The 14609-nt window shown below is 33.9% G+C and overlaps 1 protein-coding gene across 6 annotated transcripts in view; it reads right to left on the reverse strand.

Annotated features, from left to right (window-relative positions):
* The window catches only part of Dgkb (diacylglycerol kinase beta), a 575876-nt gene that overhangs the window by 20203 nt on the left and 541064 nt on the right, over window positions 1-14609 (reverse strand). For all 6 annotated transcript variants that reach the window (XM_076863035.1, XM_076863026.1, XM_076863017.1 and 3 more), the window contains 2 exons: window positions 5245-5365; window positions 4352-4412 (listed from right to left, as the gene is read on the reverse strand). In XM_076863035.1, coding sequence (XP_076719150.1) covers window positions 4352-4412; window positions 5245-5365 — 182 coding nt within the window. The remainder of the gene's footprint in view (window positions 1-4351; window positions 4413-5244; window positions 5366-14609) is intronic.

The following is a 14609-nucleotide window of genomic DNA, read 5'->3' on the forward strand; positions in this document are numbered from 1 at the left end:
TGGATTTTTAAATCAAGACATTTATTGCTTGTCCTTCTATTTTATATATTCCATTTAAAGAAAAACAAAACTTCTGCTTTCTTCTAAAATTATATCTAGAGAAACTCTTCATAAATTGAATATCAGCTCATGGGTATTTAAATTCAGCAAAGAATTTTAACATTCTACCAATTCTTATGTTCTGTAAGAAAAATATTGTGTTATTGATTGAAGAAAATAAAACACTTTCTAGTTAAATCATACTAATGCTATGGATATTAAATATTCTCTTCAACTAAAATGAAATTTAAAGTTCAGAACTCCATGTGGTTCTAGGAAAAACAGAGTGAGCCAGAATGTGAAATAACAATAATGAGCCACAGTCTAGTACAGTTCTTGGCCCAGTGTAGGCTGTAGTGCATGTTTTAAATGAGTAAGTGAATTTACAAGAAGAGAAAATTAAATGTAAATTATATACACATTATTACTAAAATAACAATTGTAGATCATGATAATTAAGAAGTGAAATGAATATACTGTTACTAACTAAAATAAAAGTTAAAAGTATTATCAAAAGTGCTATGTAAAATAAGCTACCATTATTCTAAAACACTATTTAAATTTCAATAGACATAGTTTTTTTTAAAGCTGGAGAAGGTCAGTAAGTGATTTGTAAATGGTCACATTCTGGAGGTGGCTCACTTGGGAAGACTGGGTGAAATCCATGGTAGGTGCAGTGATGAAGAATGAGGACTCTGGAGCCAGGCCACCTGAGTTTCAATCTCTACCCTGCCACTTAATAGGTGTGCAGAATTAGACAATCTGTTTAGTCTCTGCCTACCTCAGCGGCTTCATTTATAAAGTGAGGCTAAACATAGGTTATTTGGGGAGAATTAAATATGTCAACAGATAGAGTGCCTCAATACGTACACACAATAAGAACTTAATAAATGTGAATTTTTATCATTGCCATTTCACTTCTTTATTCACAACATAGTATAGAGACTCTACTCTCCCAAAGAGTCTAAAGGAATACATAGAAATTATTTGGTTTCATTGTTTTTTTTTTCTTTTTAAAAAATTTATTTTGTTGTGACATGACTGATGAACAGTGACCTTTTATTAAAGACAAGGGAACTACTGTCACCATAACCACTACCATTCTGCATTACAATCATGAACACCATAATCATTGCAACTACTATCATTAACATCACTAAGAATTTTTCCACTATTTCCACCATAACCATCATAACTACTATTACTCTTCCACACTATCATAAATGTCTCCATAATGTCATTATCAGTAAAACCGTCATGGCCACCATCACCACCACTACTACCAACATCACCGCCTCACTACCACTACTTCTACACCCTTAACATCTATGTGAATACAAATTTGAATTCAGAAGTGTCATTTGGAGAGCCTAAAGAGGAATAGACAAAGTATAAATGTAGACATTCCAGTAAGTAGAGGGAAAGGAATTTTTAAAAAGGATATTTGGAACCAAAAATAACAAATAGCAGAAAGCTCAGGAAATAGCCAATATTACTGTTTAGGAAATAATGAAACAGAATAAGAAACGAACAAGAGGTTATGTTTATGTGCTATATACTTAAGGTTTGAGCCAACAGCTCCAGAGTTCAATCTTAAGAGGTAAAATTAAAAAATTCCCTTTGATTTGCTAGGGTGTGCTGTTTGGAATCAGTAGTTTACATTATTTGAACTAGAAGTTGAGAAAATGATACTTCAATAAAGAGACCTGGGTATGAGTTTCATATTTGCCACATAACAGAACATGAATAAGTTATTTAAAATCCCAAAGCCTCACTTTTCCATCTGATAATTCAGATGTTTATTCAGGGTTCCTGTGAAAAATAATAAATTCATTCAACATCAGCACTTAACACAATGTTTATACAAGATGAAGGCCCTGTACTGTTATTCCTTAATCAGTTTCATCCCAACTTTCCTAAGTAAATAGCATTGTCATTTATAGGTCCGAGTTAGCCTCAACTAAAATTCCTCGTTCATCTCCCATTTCCCATCTCAAAAGAATGCATTAGTAAATTCTTCTTGCTCAAAACTCCAGAATGTAGCTCAAATTACATGCCCTTGGCAAACTTTAGTTTTCCCTTTTCCTTCCCTGCCACCTCCCAGACAACAGGCATAAACCTGTCTCTTATCTGCTCCTCAGCATATTCTCCACATAGCAGTCAATGTGAACTCTAAACATGTAAGTCAGATGATACTTAAAGCATTTAATAGCTTCTTATTGCATTTATAATAAAATTCTAACTCTATACTATCATGTTTTGCACATGACCTGTCTACTGTCCACCATTTCTAACATTTTCTTTTACTACTCTCCAGATCTCTAGAAGCTTTGGTCACACCATCCTCCTTACTGTTTCCTTCCAAGGATCTCCCATTCCACTTATCTAAAGTAGGATACCCATACTCCATCTAGTTCCTCATCACTATTTCACCTTATTTTTGTCATAACTCTTATATTTGCTCTATAAGTATTTATTAATTATTTAGTCAACTATTATCAGAATGTAAGTTTTTGAAGATAATTATATTGTTGATCCTTTCCATAATTCTATCCCCAATGCCAAGAGCTTAGCATGCTTTTGAACTATGACAATATGAGATATTCACCATACAAAGGAAAATAAAAATTTGGAGCGAATCAAAATGTTTGAAGGAAATGATATCACAATATAAAGAACTCAAAAAACAACACACATACATGCGTACATACACACACATGTACACACACACACACACACACACAAATAACCCAATCAATAAATAGGTTAAGGAGCTGAATAGATACTTCATAGAAGAAATACAATCCATCAACAAATATATGAAAAAAATGTTCAATATCTCTAGCAATTAGAGAAATACAAGTCAAAACTATACCGAGATTCCATCTCACTCCAGTTAAAATGGCAGTTATCAAGATTACAAGCAGGCTGGGCACAGTGGTGCACTCCTATAATCCCAGGGGTTCTGGAGGCTGAGGCAGGAGGATCAAGAGTTCAAAGCCAACCTTAGCAATTTAGTGAGGCCCTAAGCAACTCACAAAGACCCTGTCTCTAAATAAAATACAAAAAATGGCTGAGGATGTGGCTCAATGGTTAAGTGTCCCTGAGTTCAATCCCCGATACCAAAACAAACAAACAAACAAACAAACAAAAAACAAGCAATAATAAATGTTGGTGATGATGTGGGGAAAAAATGTACATCTATACATTGCTGGTAGGACTGCAAATTGGTGCACCACTCTGGAAAGTAATATCGAGATTACTCAGAAAACTTGGAATGGAACCATCATTTGATCCAGTTATCCCACTCTTTGGTTTATACCCAAAGGACATAAAATCAGCATACCACAGTGACAGAGCCACATCAATATTTATAGAGGCTCAATTCAAATAGCTAACTTATGAAACCAACCTAGACACCCTTCAACAGATGAATGGATAAAGAAATCATGGCATATATGAACATAGGATATTACTCATCCTTAATGAAGAATGAAATTATGGCATTTGTCAATAAATGGATGAACTGGAGAATATTATGCTAAGTGAAATAAGATAATCCAAAAGTACTAAAGACCAAAAGTTTTCTCTGATATGCAGATGCTAATTCACAATAAGGAGGAGGAGGTGGGTAGGGAAAAATACAGGTACTTTGAATTAAACAGAGGGAGGGTAGGAATGATAGTAGAATGAATCAGATATTACCCTATGTGCATATATGATTACATAATCAGTGTAACACTACATTATGTACAACCAGAGGAAGGAGAAGTTAGATTCCATTTATGATGTGTCAAAATGTGTTCTACTGTAATGTATAACTAATTAGAAAAATAAAAAAATGATATCATGTTATGAAGACAACAACTATCATAGAAAAAGGGGGATTTTTTTTTTCTATAGAAAAGCAAACCCACAAGTCCCTAAATGGAGACAAAATAACAGATGAGTAATAAATTCAGGGAGACTTATGTCTGAAGTTCCCATAAATAATTTTCTCATAAGGTGTTCTGAAATAAACACAAGAAAGTTTAGAAACTTTGTATTTTGCTTAGTTCCAGAGTTTATAATTGATCCATGGTATTTAAAGTTATGCGTAGGTTAACACATATATTCAAAAACTGAAATTTGCCAAGGGCATATAACTGCTAAACCTTGAATGCAATGGCTTTGATACATAAGTAAGAGGGGGATTATTTGATTATAGGTCCTAAAGGAGGCAAGACAAAAGATTAGATACTGTGATTATTTGTTTATTATTTTCATTTTGTAAAATGAAACTGACAGGGTATTTTAGCTACCCTGTACTCACTGTGCATGGTGTCTGCATCCATGGTTCCCCATCAATCTGCATTGGCAGAGATTTGCTAGTCCTAGGGAAAAATATGTCCCTGTAAGTATAACATTGAAATATATCATATAAAAGACTATATATAGGATAGATGATGATGAGACCAGGGAAGGCAAATGTGGTAAAGTGGACCTCTAAAGTTATCTGTCTGAAAGGGAGATATTTATTCACTATTAATGAATACTCTGAAAGGCACCTAGGTCATAAGAATGTTAAGAGCTTCCTGGTAAATATGGTGTTAAAAACAAAAATTATGAATGCAAAAAAAAATGCCAGGGTTTATTTTTAAGGATACAGAATTCGTACATTAAAGAGACTGATTACTTGTCAAAATGGACTTTTTTCCCCCCTTCACCAGTGAAATAATGGGAAAATTTCCTTGGAAAATTTCAAATTTAATTCACATTTTGTTTTACCATACAATAACTTATTACTATTTAATTTCACAGAAACAGTGTTGCACTTAGGCTATGAAAGAATTTAAGTTCATAGTTGATCAATAACTTTTTAATTATTATTTTAGATGTATTTACTTGATAAATACTTTAGTGCCTCAGTAAACTTGAGTGTGCATGAGCATAGAGCATAGGGGAGATTAAATTTGCATGTTAGAAGGGACACATCACCATTTCCATGGTAGTCAACAAGGGAGAATCAGATTTCAAAGGACCTGATAAGTAATAGTTAGCCAATACGCTTTAAAAATCTGCCAATTTCTATCATTTTGAAATATATAAATATTAACCATTGCTCATTTGAAGCAAAAATAAATGTCACTATTAGACTTGTGTGCTTTTGATTAGTTTTGGTGAAGTTATGTCAAACCCCTCTGTCAATTACAGAAAAAGAAATACCTAATGACCACAGAAGAGCATTGAGCCAGTCTTCGGCCAGCACTTTTCAGTCCTGTGTATATTTGCCCCATCTCCATGGCTCCTTCCAAACCAACCACCTCCAGCAGCTGATCACTCAGATCTGAAAGAAAACAGATGCCTTTAAGTTATAGTAAATATGCATATGTCCAAAATTTGATGATATTGGATATTATGGAAATAATGAAAGCCCCTTCACAAAGAAAGATTCTCTGTCTTAAAAACAGAAAGTAAAGATGGCCTACTTCTATAACTCTCAGTTTCCCTAAACCTTTGAGGTTCTATGGAAAACGATGTGCTGTCAGCTTATTCTAAAACAAGTGGGAAGAAAAAATTCTGAGCCAAATAATGCCAAAAAACATACCAGTAGTTTCTAACATCAACAAACTTAATGTTATTCCACATGTATATATGGAACATTTATACATCCTATATAAGACATTTGGCAGCAAATACACATCTCATCACTATAAATAAAGTATGAGGATATGCTGTCAAACATGATTTTTAAAAAATTACTCAAATGAGAGACCTTAGAGATCATGGAGTTGAATCTTTTTATTTTATAGACTAGAAGACTGAATCCCCAAGTTCCTGAGTGACGTGTCCACAGTCATAAGTAACTTTGTGTAGAAGTTCAAGAAAAAATGGTAGTTTCTAGAAATGTTTTCTTAAGGAATATACCCTACCAAACTAATATTTAGGAGCAAATTAGAAAATTAGCACAGTGCAATTATTTATTGTTATTAGGAGAAAGCATTAAAGGTGGGCTAATATTAATAAGTACCACTTGTTAGGTGTTTATCAAGTAGCTGTCACTGGACTAATCATATTCTATTAATCTCATTGGCTCCCCCTCAGAACCAATTTAAGAAAAATTCAATTTTCCCCATTTCTAGAAAGAGAAGCTGAGAATCAGAGAAGGTAATTTTTTTTTATATTTGCACAGTGAACAAGTGATACAGTCAAATATTGAAAGCAGCCACTTTAAAGCATAAACACTAGGCTAGTCTTTGATAAATCAGTTATATGAAAAGCAGATACTTTAAAAACTATATAAATGTTTCTTACTTAGTGGGGAGGTCCAGAGATGCTGCCCCAAGAGTCCATTTGCTCAGGTACTGACCTGAGTGCTAAGACCCTGGATTTAGAAGCAGTAGTATGGGTAATCACACCCACTCCCTTTCTATTATAGCAGTCCCATATACTCCTGACGTGCTTTTAAATGAAAATTTAAAAATTCAGACCGTTTTAGTAGAAAAAAAAATCTAGAGGAAGTGGCCTACAGTGGGAATGCATAATGATGATACCAAATAAACATGTGCTAGTTGGCCAAAGCCAAGTTAGACTCCTAGAAAAACAAGAAAGTTGTTTTCTATGAAACCATTTTGTATAGAAAGCCCTCACTCCTTATTAATGAACCCCTTCTAGCCTGGAGTTCAGAGATGCTAATGACTCCCTTTGAGTGTAGTTCAACTGTGGCAAAGAGCGTTTGAAATCTCAAAGTTCATGAGACCTATAATCATTGGAAATTTTAAAATTTTCACTTACAACAGAATGTATGACCAAACCATCATATGTTTTTTTTTAAAGCAAATGATTAAAAAGTATTAATCAAAAAATTTTAAATTGTAGCTGTGGCATGAGATTGCTCCAAGTAAAAACAACCTTTCAGGTAGGAAATAAAATGTTACCAAGTCAGAGCTCAGAGCTTCCACCTCGTTGCTCTAACCCCTATTGAGACTTATTTCTCATGAAGCTTATTCTGTTTCTAGTTTAAATTTATGTTGCCAAGAACAGATGGACAAGGAATAGAAACATATTCTTTCAGCTGTAGCCGGCACTAAAATGTGCTTGGCTCTGTAGCCTGGGTGTTAATATACGCATTTCTTAGATATATGTCAACCAGAAAACAGCATTGTGGCAAGCTTTAAAGCTCCAGATGTGTGCCTGGTGATATTTATAAAACAAAAACCACCAGCAGCACGGTCACAGGACTGGAGTTCACACTTGGTATTGTAGGTGTTGTACTGCCTAATTCCTAAAGAGGTGAAATTCCATGTTAATTTTTGTAATGATCTGAGGCTGGTTGATGGGAACTATTCTAGAAGAAATGAAACACTTTCTCGCAACAGAGTTAATCTGTGAGCCCTAACTTTTCCATGAATCACAGAGATTTGTCTACACTCACACCATATTGCTGCTGTCTGCCACCCTCCTTCTATTTTTTTCTTTCTTTTAATTTGTCTTTGTTTTTTTTCCTGCAAAAGTACTCTGAAAATCAATTCTAGTATTAATAATCACTAAAGAAGCTATTTCTCATGAGTTTACAACACCTAGGCTTTCAAATGATTATGTTCTTGCTAACACAATAAACTGTATGGGAATAGTGGAATGTTTACAAACACTGGCGAAAGTACAAAGTGTCATGGGGTAGAGACAAAAAACAAAAGAACTGCGTTTGTGACACGCAAATCTTTCTCTCATAATGCATAGGCAGTTTTTGATGCAGTGCAATCTTCACAGTATATACATAACTGATGCCCTGATGTGTGATCTTTTAGATCAATCTTAATTGATTTTGTATAGAGTTTCTATCCATATATTTTTGAACCCTGTTTCTATATGTGGTATGCTCTGAATATCAAGTACTTCTTCACCTCACATTCTAGCCAAAATTTAAGTGCAACTCTCCCTGCGATGGCCTAATCACATTAACTTACTTAAGTGATTTGCTACCTTGTTATTGATTTCACATTTTAGAATAGGAGTAGCAAACCTAGTCCATGGACCAAATCCACTTCACTGTCAGTTTCTGTATGGCTTATAACTTAAGAATTACTTTTGTTTATTTAAAAAGTAAAAAAAAAATGTAAAAGAATAATATGTTGACACATATAAAAACTGTATAAATCTAAATTTCATGGTCCATTAATTAGTTTTTATCAGGCATAGTCACACTTATTTAGTCTGTTTCAGCCCTAGTACTATAATCTCAGAGTAGAGTAGTTGTGACAGCAACCATATGGCCCAAAAGTCTAAAATCTTCACTATCTGGCCCTTAAGATAAAATGTTTGCCAATCTCTTCTTAAGAGAAACATGAACTCTTTCAGATCACTGAAATTTTACTTTAGATCTGCTTCAATAAATGTTAAATGGCATCTCAATGGCCTGAAAGGCATAATGTTGCAGCACTGATTCCACAGTGCGTGTATCCACCTATAGAGAAGCTGTTCTCAACTATGGTGTCTTACCACATTGGTGGACTAGTAGATTTGCCACAATACATTTGTTATTTATCATGAAATAACAAAGTTTCTAATTAACTTTATTTCAAAAGGAACCAGAGGAGGTTAACTTTCAACTTCATGCTCAGTCATTGCATTTTTGTTACCTTTTTTTTGAGTATGCAGAAAAAGAAGTGGAGTTACAGATAGGAAGGCAAAAATTGCAGCCAGACTTGGAGATCCAGGTGAAAGTTAGCTCTATCTTCTAGAGTTACCTGCAAGCATTGAGACATTCTCACACCCTGATATAGGGGTGTGTGTGTGTGTGTGTGTGTGTGTGTGTGTTTGTGTGTGTACTAGGTTTTTGAGTTAATGTCTTTCCAAATATCTCCATGGGAGTAATGGTGGCAAGATAATCTTTCAAATTAGGTACTTTAAGTTTTAAGATTAAAGTCTTAGGAGATGGTTCTGAGGGAAAAACTTAATTAAGTCATCAAAATTGGGTCATATTAGAGCTAGATTCTTAATACGAAGTCTGTGACTCTGAATGGGGAAAATACAAATTTGTTATCAGTACCCTGTAACTAAAACTAAAAGTTATTTCAAGTATAAATTTAAACAAGAAAACATAGTTGTAGTAGCAATATCTATGATCTATTGCTACTGATAGTTATCAGGGACATTTTCATATTACATTATAGCTATTATAACTTCCTTTTAAAAAAAATGGTAATGAATTTCAATCATCCACAATCCCCAAATATCTTCAGTTGTCCCTAGAAAATAATAATCTAAGTTTTGTTTATTTAAATTAAAAATATATGTATACAGTTTATATATATATATATATATATATATAAATAAATTTTAGTAATCCCTTGTTCTCTGCTAGATTTTTGAAGTTAATTTGATAATAAGGAAGCACATATGTTAGTAAATCAAAATTTTAGTATTATTTCAACATAATCGACTACATTTTAAGCCTATATATTTTATCCTTTGAATTTTAAAACACTATTTTGAGAAAAATCAGTAGATTTCAATGGAATTACAAAGACGACTATACCATCAAAATGTCAAGAAACTCTACTTTACAATAGAATTTGCTTCTGCCTTTGTAAATCTGTTCTTGAATATTGTACCATATTATTTTGCTGCATAGGCAATCAAGGGTATGAATATAAAATCTAAAATTAGGGGCACAGATAGAGAATGCAAGAGCTGCACAGCTAATAAGTGGATAATATTTATTCATTGCTTAGTCTCTTCGGTTTGACAGTTATGCCCTGATAGTATGTCTCATTATGTAATTGTTTCAGACTACCATATGTGATAGAACAGAAGAGGATACAATGCAAACACAGACTGAACGTGGGTTGTAGTATTTCATAGAATATAGTTTGTCTTGCTGGAGGGGAAAGGGAGCTGGAGCAAGGCAGGTGAACCTTTTGCCTGGTGCATGATGCATGGGCATGGCTTGTGGTATCCAGCAATGTGCCGCCACACTGTGGGAGACCACCTGGAGGTATGCTCAGTGACTCAATAGTAATACTGTAATAATCACAACTTGTTGACTATAACACCACTTATTAAATCCTTATTTGGCCATGGCAAGACCAGACTAGCTCTGTAGTTGGACATCCCTTCAGAAGTGAAGATATGTAGATATGTAGATTGTATGCCCTTTCAGTGATGTTTTATTTATCTAGCAATGATTGGAAACATGTCTGGGATCCAAAGTAACCAATAACCTCCCGCATCCTCTCACTGTGTATTGAACGTAGGGACACACAAATGCCAAACACATACTCTAATACCAAGCTACACATCTGGTTCCCAGAGTAAACTAAATATATATATATATATATATATATATATATATATATGTGTGTGTGTGTGTGTGTGTGTGTGAGAAATGCATTCACTAAAGTGCAGATTTCAAGGATTCTTCAACATGTCCACCCATTGCTCATTGATCCTTAATTTAGATGTACTTCTCATAAGCACAAATAACTACTTTCCATATCTCCATAAATTAAAACATACAAATGAAAAAGGGGGTTAGTAGAGAAAGTTTTAGAAAGAATTTTTGTATATATAAAATGGTTTTTTAACAATAAATACTTTATTATAAAATATTAGGTCTATTATCAAAAGAGAGGGAATGGGAAGGGTTGATATATACATTGTATGCTTTCTATTAACAGACTTTCTGCTCAGAGCCTTACAGATATTTTTTCCATTTCCCCCCAATAATCCTGGTATTATTCTCATTTTATTGATGAATAAACTCGTTTATTGATGAAACTGTTCATTCAAATCTTCACATGTAATAGAAAGCCTGGTGTTTCAGCTAGTTATGTTTGACTGCAAATTCCATGTGATTATACATACTGATAACAATAATTAGATGTTGTAAGTGATAGAAGAGAAAAAAATGCTACAAAGGAATATTTGTTCCTTTGAATATATTCAGTGAGCATGCCTCCAGGAGGTCTTCCACAGTGGAGCAGCACATTGCTGGACTCCACACAACAATAAGTGTTGCCCTTCAATAGATGAATGCATACACACACACACACACACACACACACACACACACACACAGGAAAAAGATAGCCTCTTCAACAAATGGTGATGGAAAAACTGGAAATCCATATTCAACAAAATGAAATTAAACCCCTATCTCTCACCATGCACAGAACTCAACTCAAAATGGATCAAGGACACTTAGAAATACAACCAGAGACCCCGCATCTAATAGAAGAAAAAGTAGGTCCTAATCTCCATCATGTGGGATTAGGCCCCAACTTCCTTAATAAGACTCCTGTGGCACAAGAATTAAAATCAAGAAACAAAAAATGGGATGGATTCAAACTAAAAAGTTTCTTCTCAGCCAAAGAAACAATCTGTGAGGTGAATAAAGAGCCTACATCTTGGGAGCAAATCTTTACCCCTCATACATCAGATAGAGCACTAATCACTAGGGTATATAAAGAACTCAAAAAGCTAAACACCATAAAAAACAAAACAAAACAAAAACAAAAACAAAAAACAACAACCCATTCAATAAATGGGCCAAGGACCTAAAGAGACACTTCTCAGAAGATGATGTACAATCAATCAACAAATACATGAAAAAATGTTCATCATCACTAGCAATTAGAGAAATGCAAATCAAAACCACTCTAAGATCTCATCTCACTCCAGTCAGAATGGCAGCTATTATGCATACAAACAACAATAAGAGTTGGCAAGGATGCAGGGAAAAAGGTACACTCATACACTGCTGGTGGGACTGCAAATTGGTGCAGCCAGTATGGAAAGCAGTATGGAGATTACTTGGAAAATTTGGAATGGAACCACCATTTGATGCATTTGTCCCTCTCCTTGATCTATACCCAAAGGACTTAAAAACAGCATACTACAGGGACTCAGCCAATATTTATAACAGCACAATACACAATAGCTAAACTGTGGAACCAACCTAGATGCCCTTCAATAGATGAATGGATAAAAAATGTGGCATATATACACAATGGAATATTACTCAGTAATAAAAGAGAATAAAATCATGGCATTGCAGATAAATGGATGGAATTAGAGAAAAAAATGCTAAGTGAAGTTAGCAAATCCCCCCCAAAAACAAATGCTGAATGTCTTCTTTGATATAAGGAGGTTGATTCATAGTGGAATAGGGAGAAGGAGCATTGGAGGAATAGACAAACTCTAGATAGTGCAGAGGGGTTGGAGGGGGAGGGAGGGGGCATAGGGTAATTAATGATGGTGGAATGTGATGATCATTATTATCCAAAGTATAGGTATGAAGACAGAAATGGGTGTGAGTATACTATGTATACAACCAGAGATATGAAAAACTGTGCTCTATATATGTCATAAAAATTGTAATGCATGCTGCTGTCATACATAAATAAAAAAATGCTACAAAGGAATATATATATTATATATTATATATAATGTATATTATATATAAATATATATTGTATGATTATATATTTTATAATTAATACATATTATTATATTATTATTTTATTTATATAATATATTATATTTATATGCTATATTATATATTAATATAATTTATATAATTATATACTATATTTAAATAATTATATTATTAATACATATACTTATACAATCATATTATTTATTATATATTATATTATATATTTATATAATTTATACAATTATATAAATATATAATATGATATAATATAATATATATGCCTAAAAATGGTGCTGCTAACAATCCTACCACTAAATTGTTTTGGATGTCATCACCAAATTAAGACACACTACAGAACAATTTATAATGATTGCTCTAGGTCACATAGGAATTATCTCTGAAGAATCCCCATAAGCAGACTAAGAAATGCAAATCACTTTTTGGAAAGATTTGTATCCAAATGGTTAAAATGTAAAAACTGAAAAGATTGTGTAGGCTAATTTATAAATGGATTAACTAGAATTATTGGAAAAATTTAGCATGAAATATTCATTTTCTTTTGAAATTTGAAAAACAAAGGGTTAATGTGTTCGCGTGCCTGCCCACGCATGTGTGTGTGTGTGTGTGTGTGTGTGTGTGTGTGTGTGTGTGTATGGTGAAATCACATGCCTGATTTTAAAAATGCCTTTTAAAGAATGGATTTGATCATTTCTTCTAAAGCCATCTGTTTTTTTTTTTTAACAACCAGCCAGAGATGACTATAACTTTATGTGTTTTCATTCTAAAATTCTGATCTTGTCTAAATGGATCCAAAAAATGAAGACCAGAAATGACCATGTTGTCAACAACCTCCCTATTTTGACAGAGAAGTTCAGGGCCTGCAGATCACTTTGTTACACTGTACTTGAAAAGTGATCTTCACCATGGGACACACAATCCAAGGAATCATAAGCATTTCTTTCATAAGACCCATAGAGGTTAATGCATTGTGGAGATCCACAGCGTGCATTCTCAGGAAAGGTATGCAGAAAGTCTATGAGCAGAAGTAGGCGGTGACTGTGCTGCTCCTAGGTTGAGAGTTGGTTTGTTCTGCCTGGCTTTGTGGAGGGACTGAAGGCTCTCACTTGTTTTCTGTGTGAATGAGCCGCTAGTGTCTGTGGGAATGTTTTCACAGCACTGTGCCTCCTCTGCCCTCTTCTATAAACTAAGCTACTTCACGTGTCTCCTCCTATTAGCACCATCACTGAACAAAGCAAATGCTCCTGAATGAAGGCTGATGTCAGCGAATAGCTTCTGGAAGGGCATCTGGAAGGACTGAGCCAATGAGGGGGGTGAAGTCATCAGGGAAATCATCAACACTTATTCTCCTAAGAGACAAACAGTTTCAGCAAACAAAAAACAAAAACAAAAACAAAACAAAACAAAAAAAAGTTCCAAATTAAAATCTAGTTTCTTAGAGGGCAGTATCCATATTACCTTACCTATAAGTATTTAGTCTTTCCATTCATTTTCCAGGAGCACTTTGAAAACACTCATTTTCTTGCAATATAGTATTTAATATTTCTACTGTTCATTTATTTTATTTTCAGTGAAATATTAAAAAATAGATTTTTTTAAAACTTGGTGCTTTTGAACTACATATAAATTTAATGCTAAAAATTAAAATAAGGACAAAATATAATGATACGTAATAGTGATTTACACTAAACATTTCCTGTATAACTGAGCTGTTTTGGTATTCAACTATCCTGGTTACATATAAATATTACACTCCTAGCAAGAGATTGAAAGACTCTATTATATTTGGGGTTATTGTGCATAAAAACATTGCTGGTCAGAAGTAAATCTCATTCTCCTGGCAGTTTGTCTTCAGAGAGAAGACTACATGACTAAATGAAATTAAATTCCAGCAATGTTCCTTTGGAACTTTTTTGTTGTGGGAAAAATATAGGATTATATCCTGAAGTCTGGTGTCTTGGCCAGAGAACCCTTGAAAACCTGCTGAGTTCAAGGCTCTGCACAATAGGAATGTAATAATTTCTACTTTGAAAGTGTGTGTACTTAGGGAGCTTTGCTGTTAATGCAGGACTGAGGACCCCTCATCCATGCACTGAGACAGGACCTGACATTGTCCTAAGTACAAACCCCATTT

Source organism: Callospermophilus lateralis, chromosome 1, assembly GCF_048772815.1.
Source record: "Callospermophilus lateralis isolate mCalLat2 chromosome 1, mCalLat2.hap1, whole genome shotgun sequence".
Lineage (NCBI taxonomy): Eukaryota > Metazoa > Chordata > Mammalia > Rodentia > Sciuridae > Callospermophilus > Callospermophilus lateralis.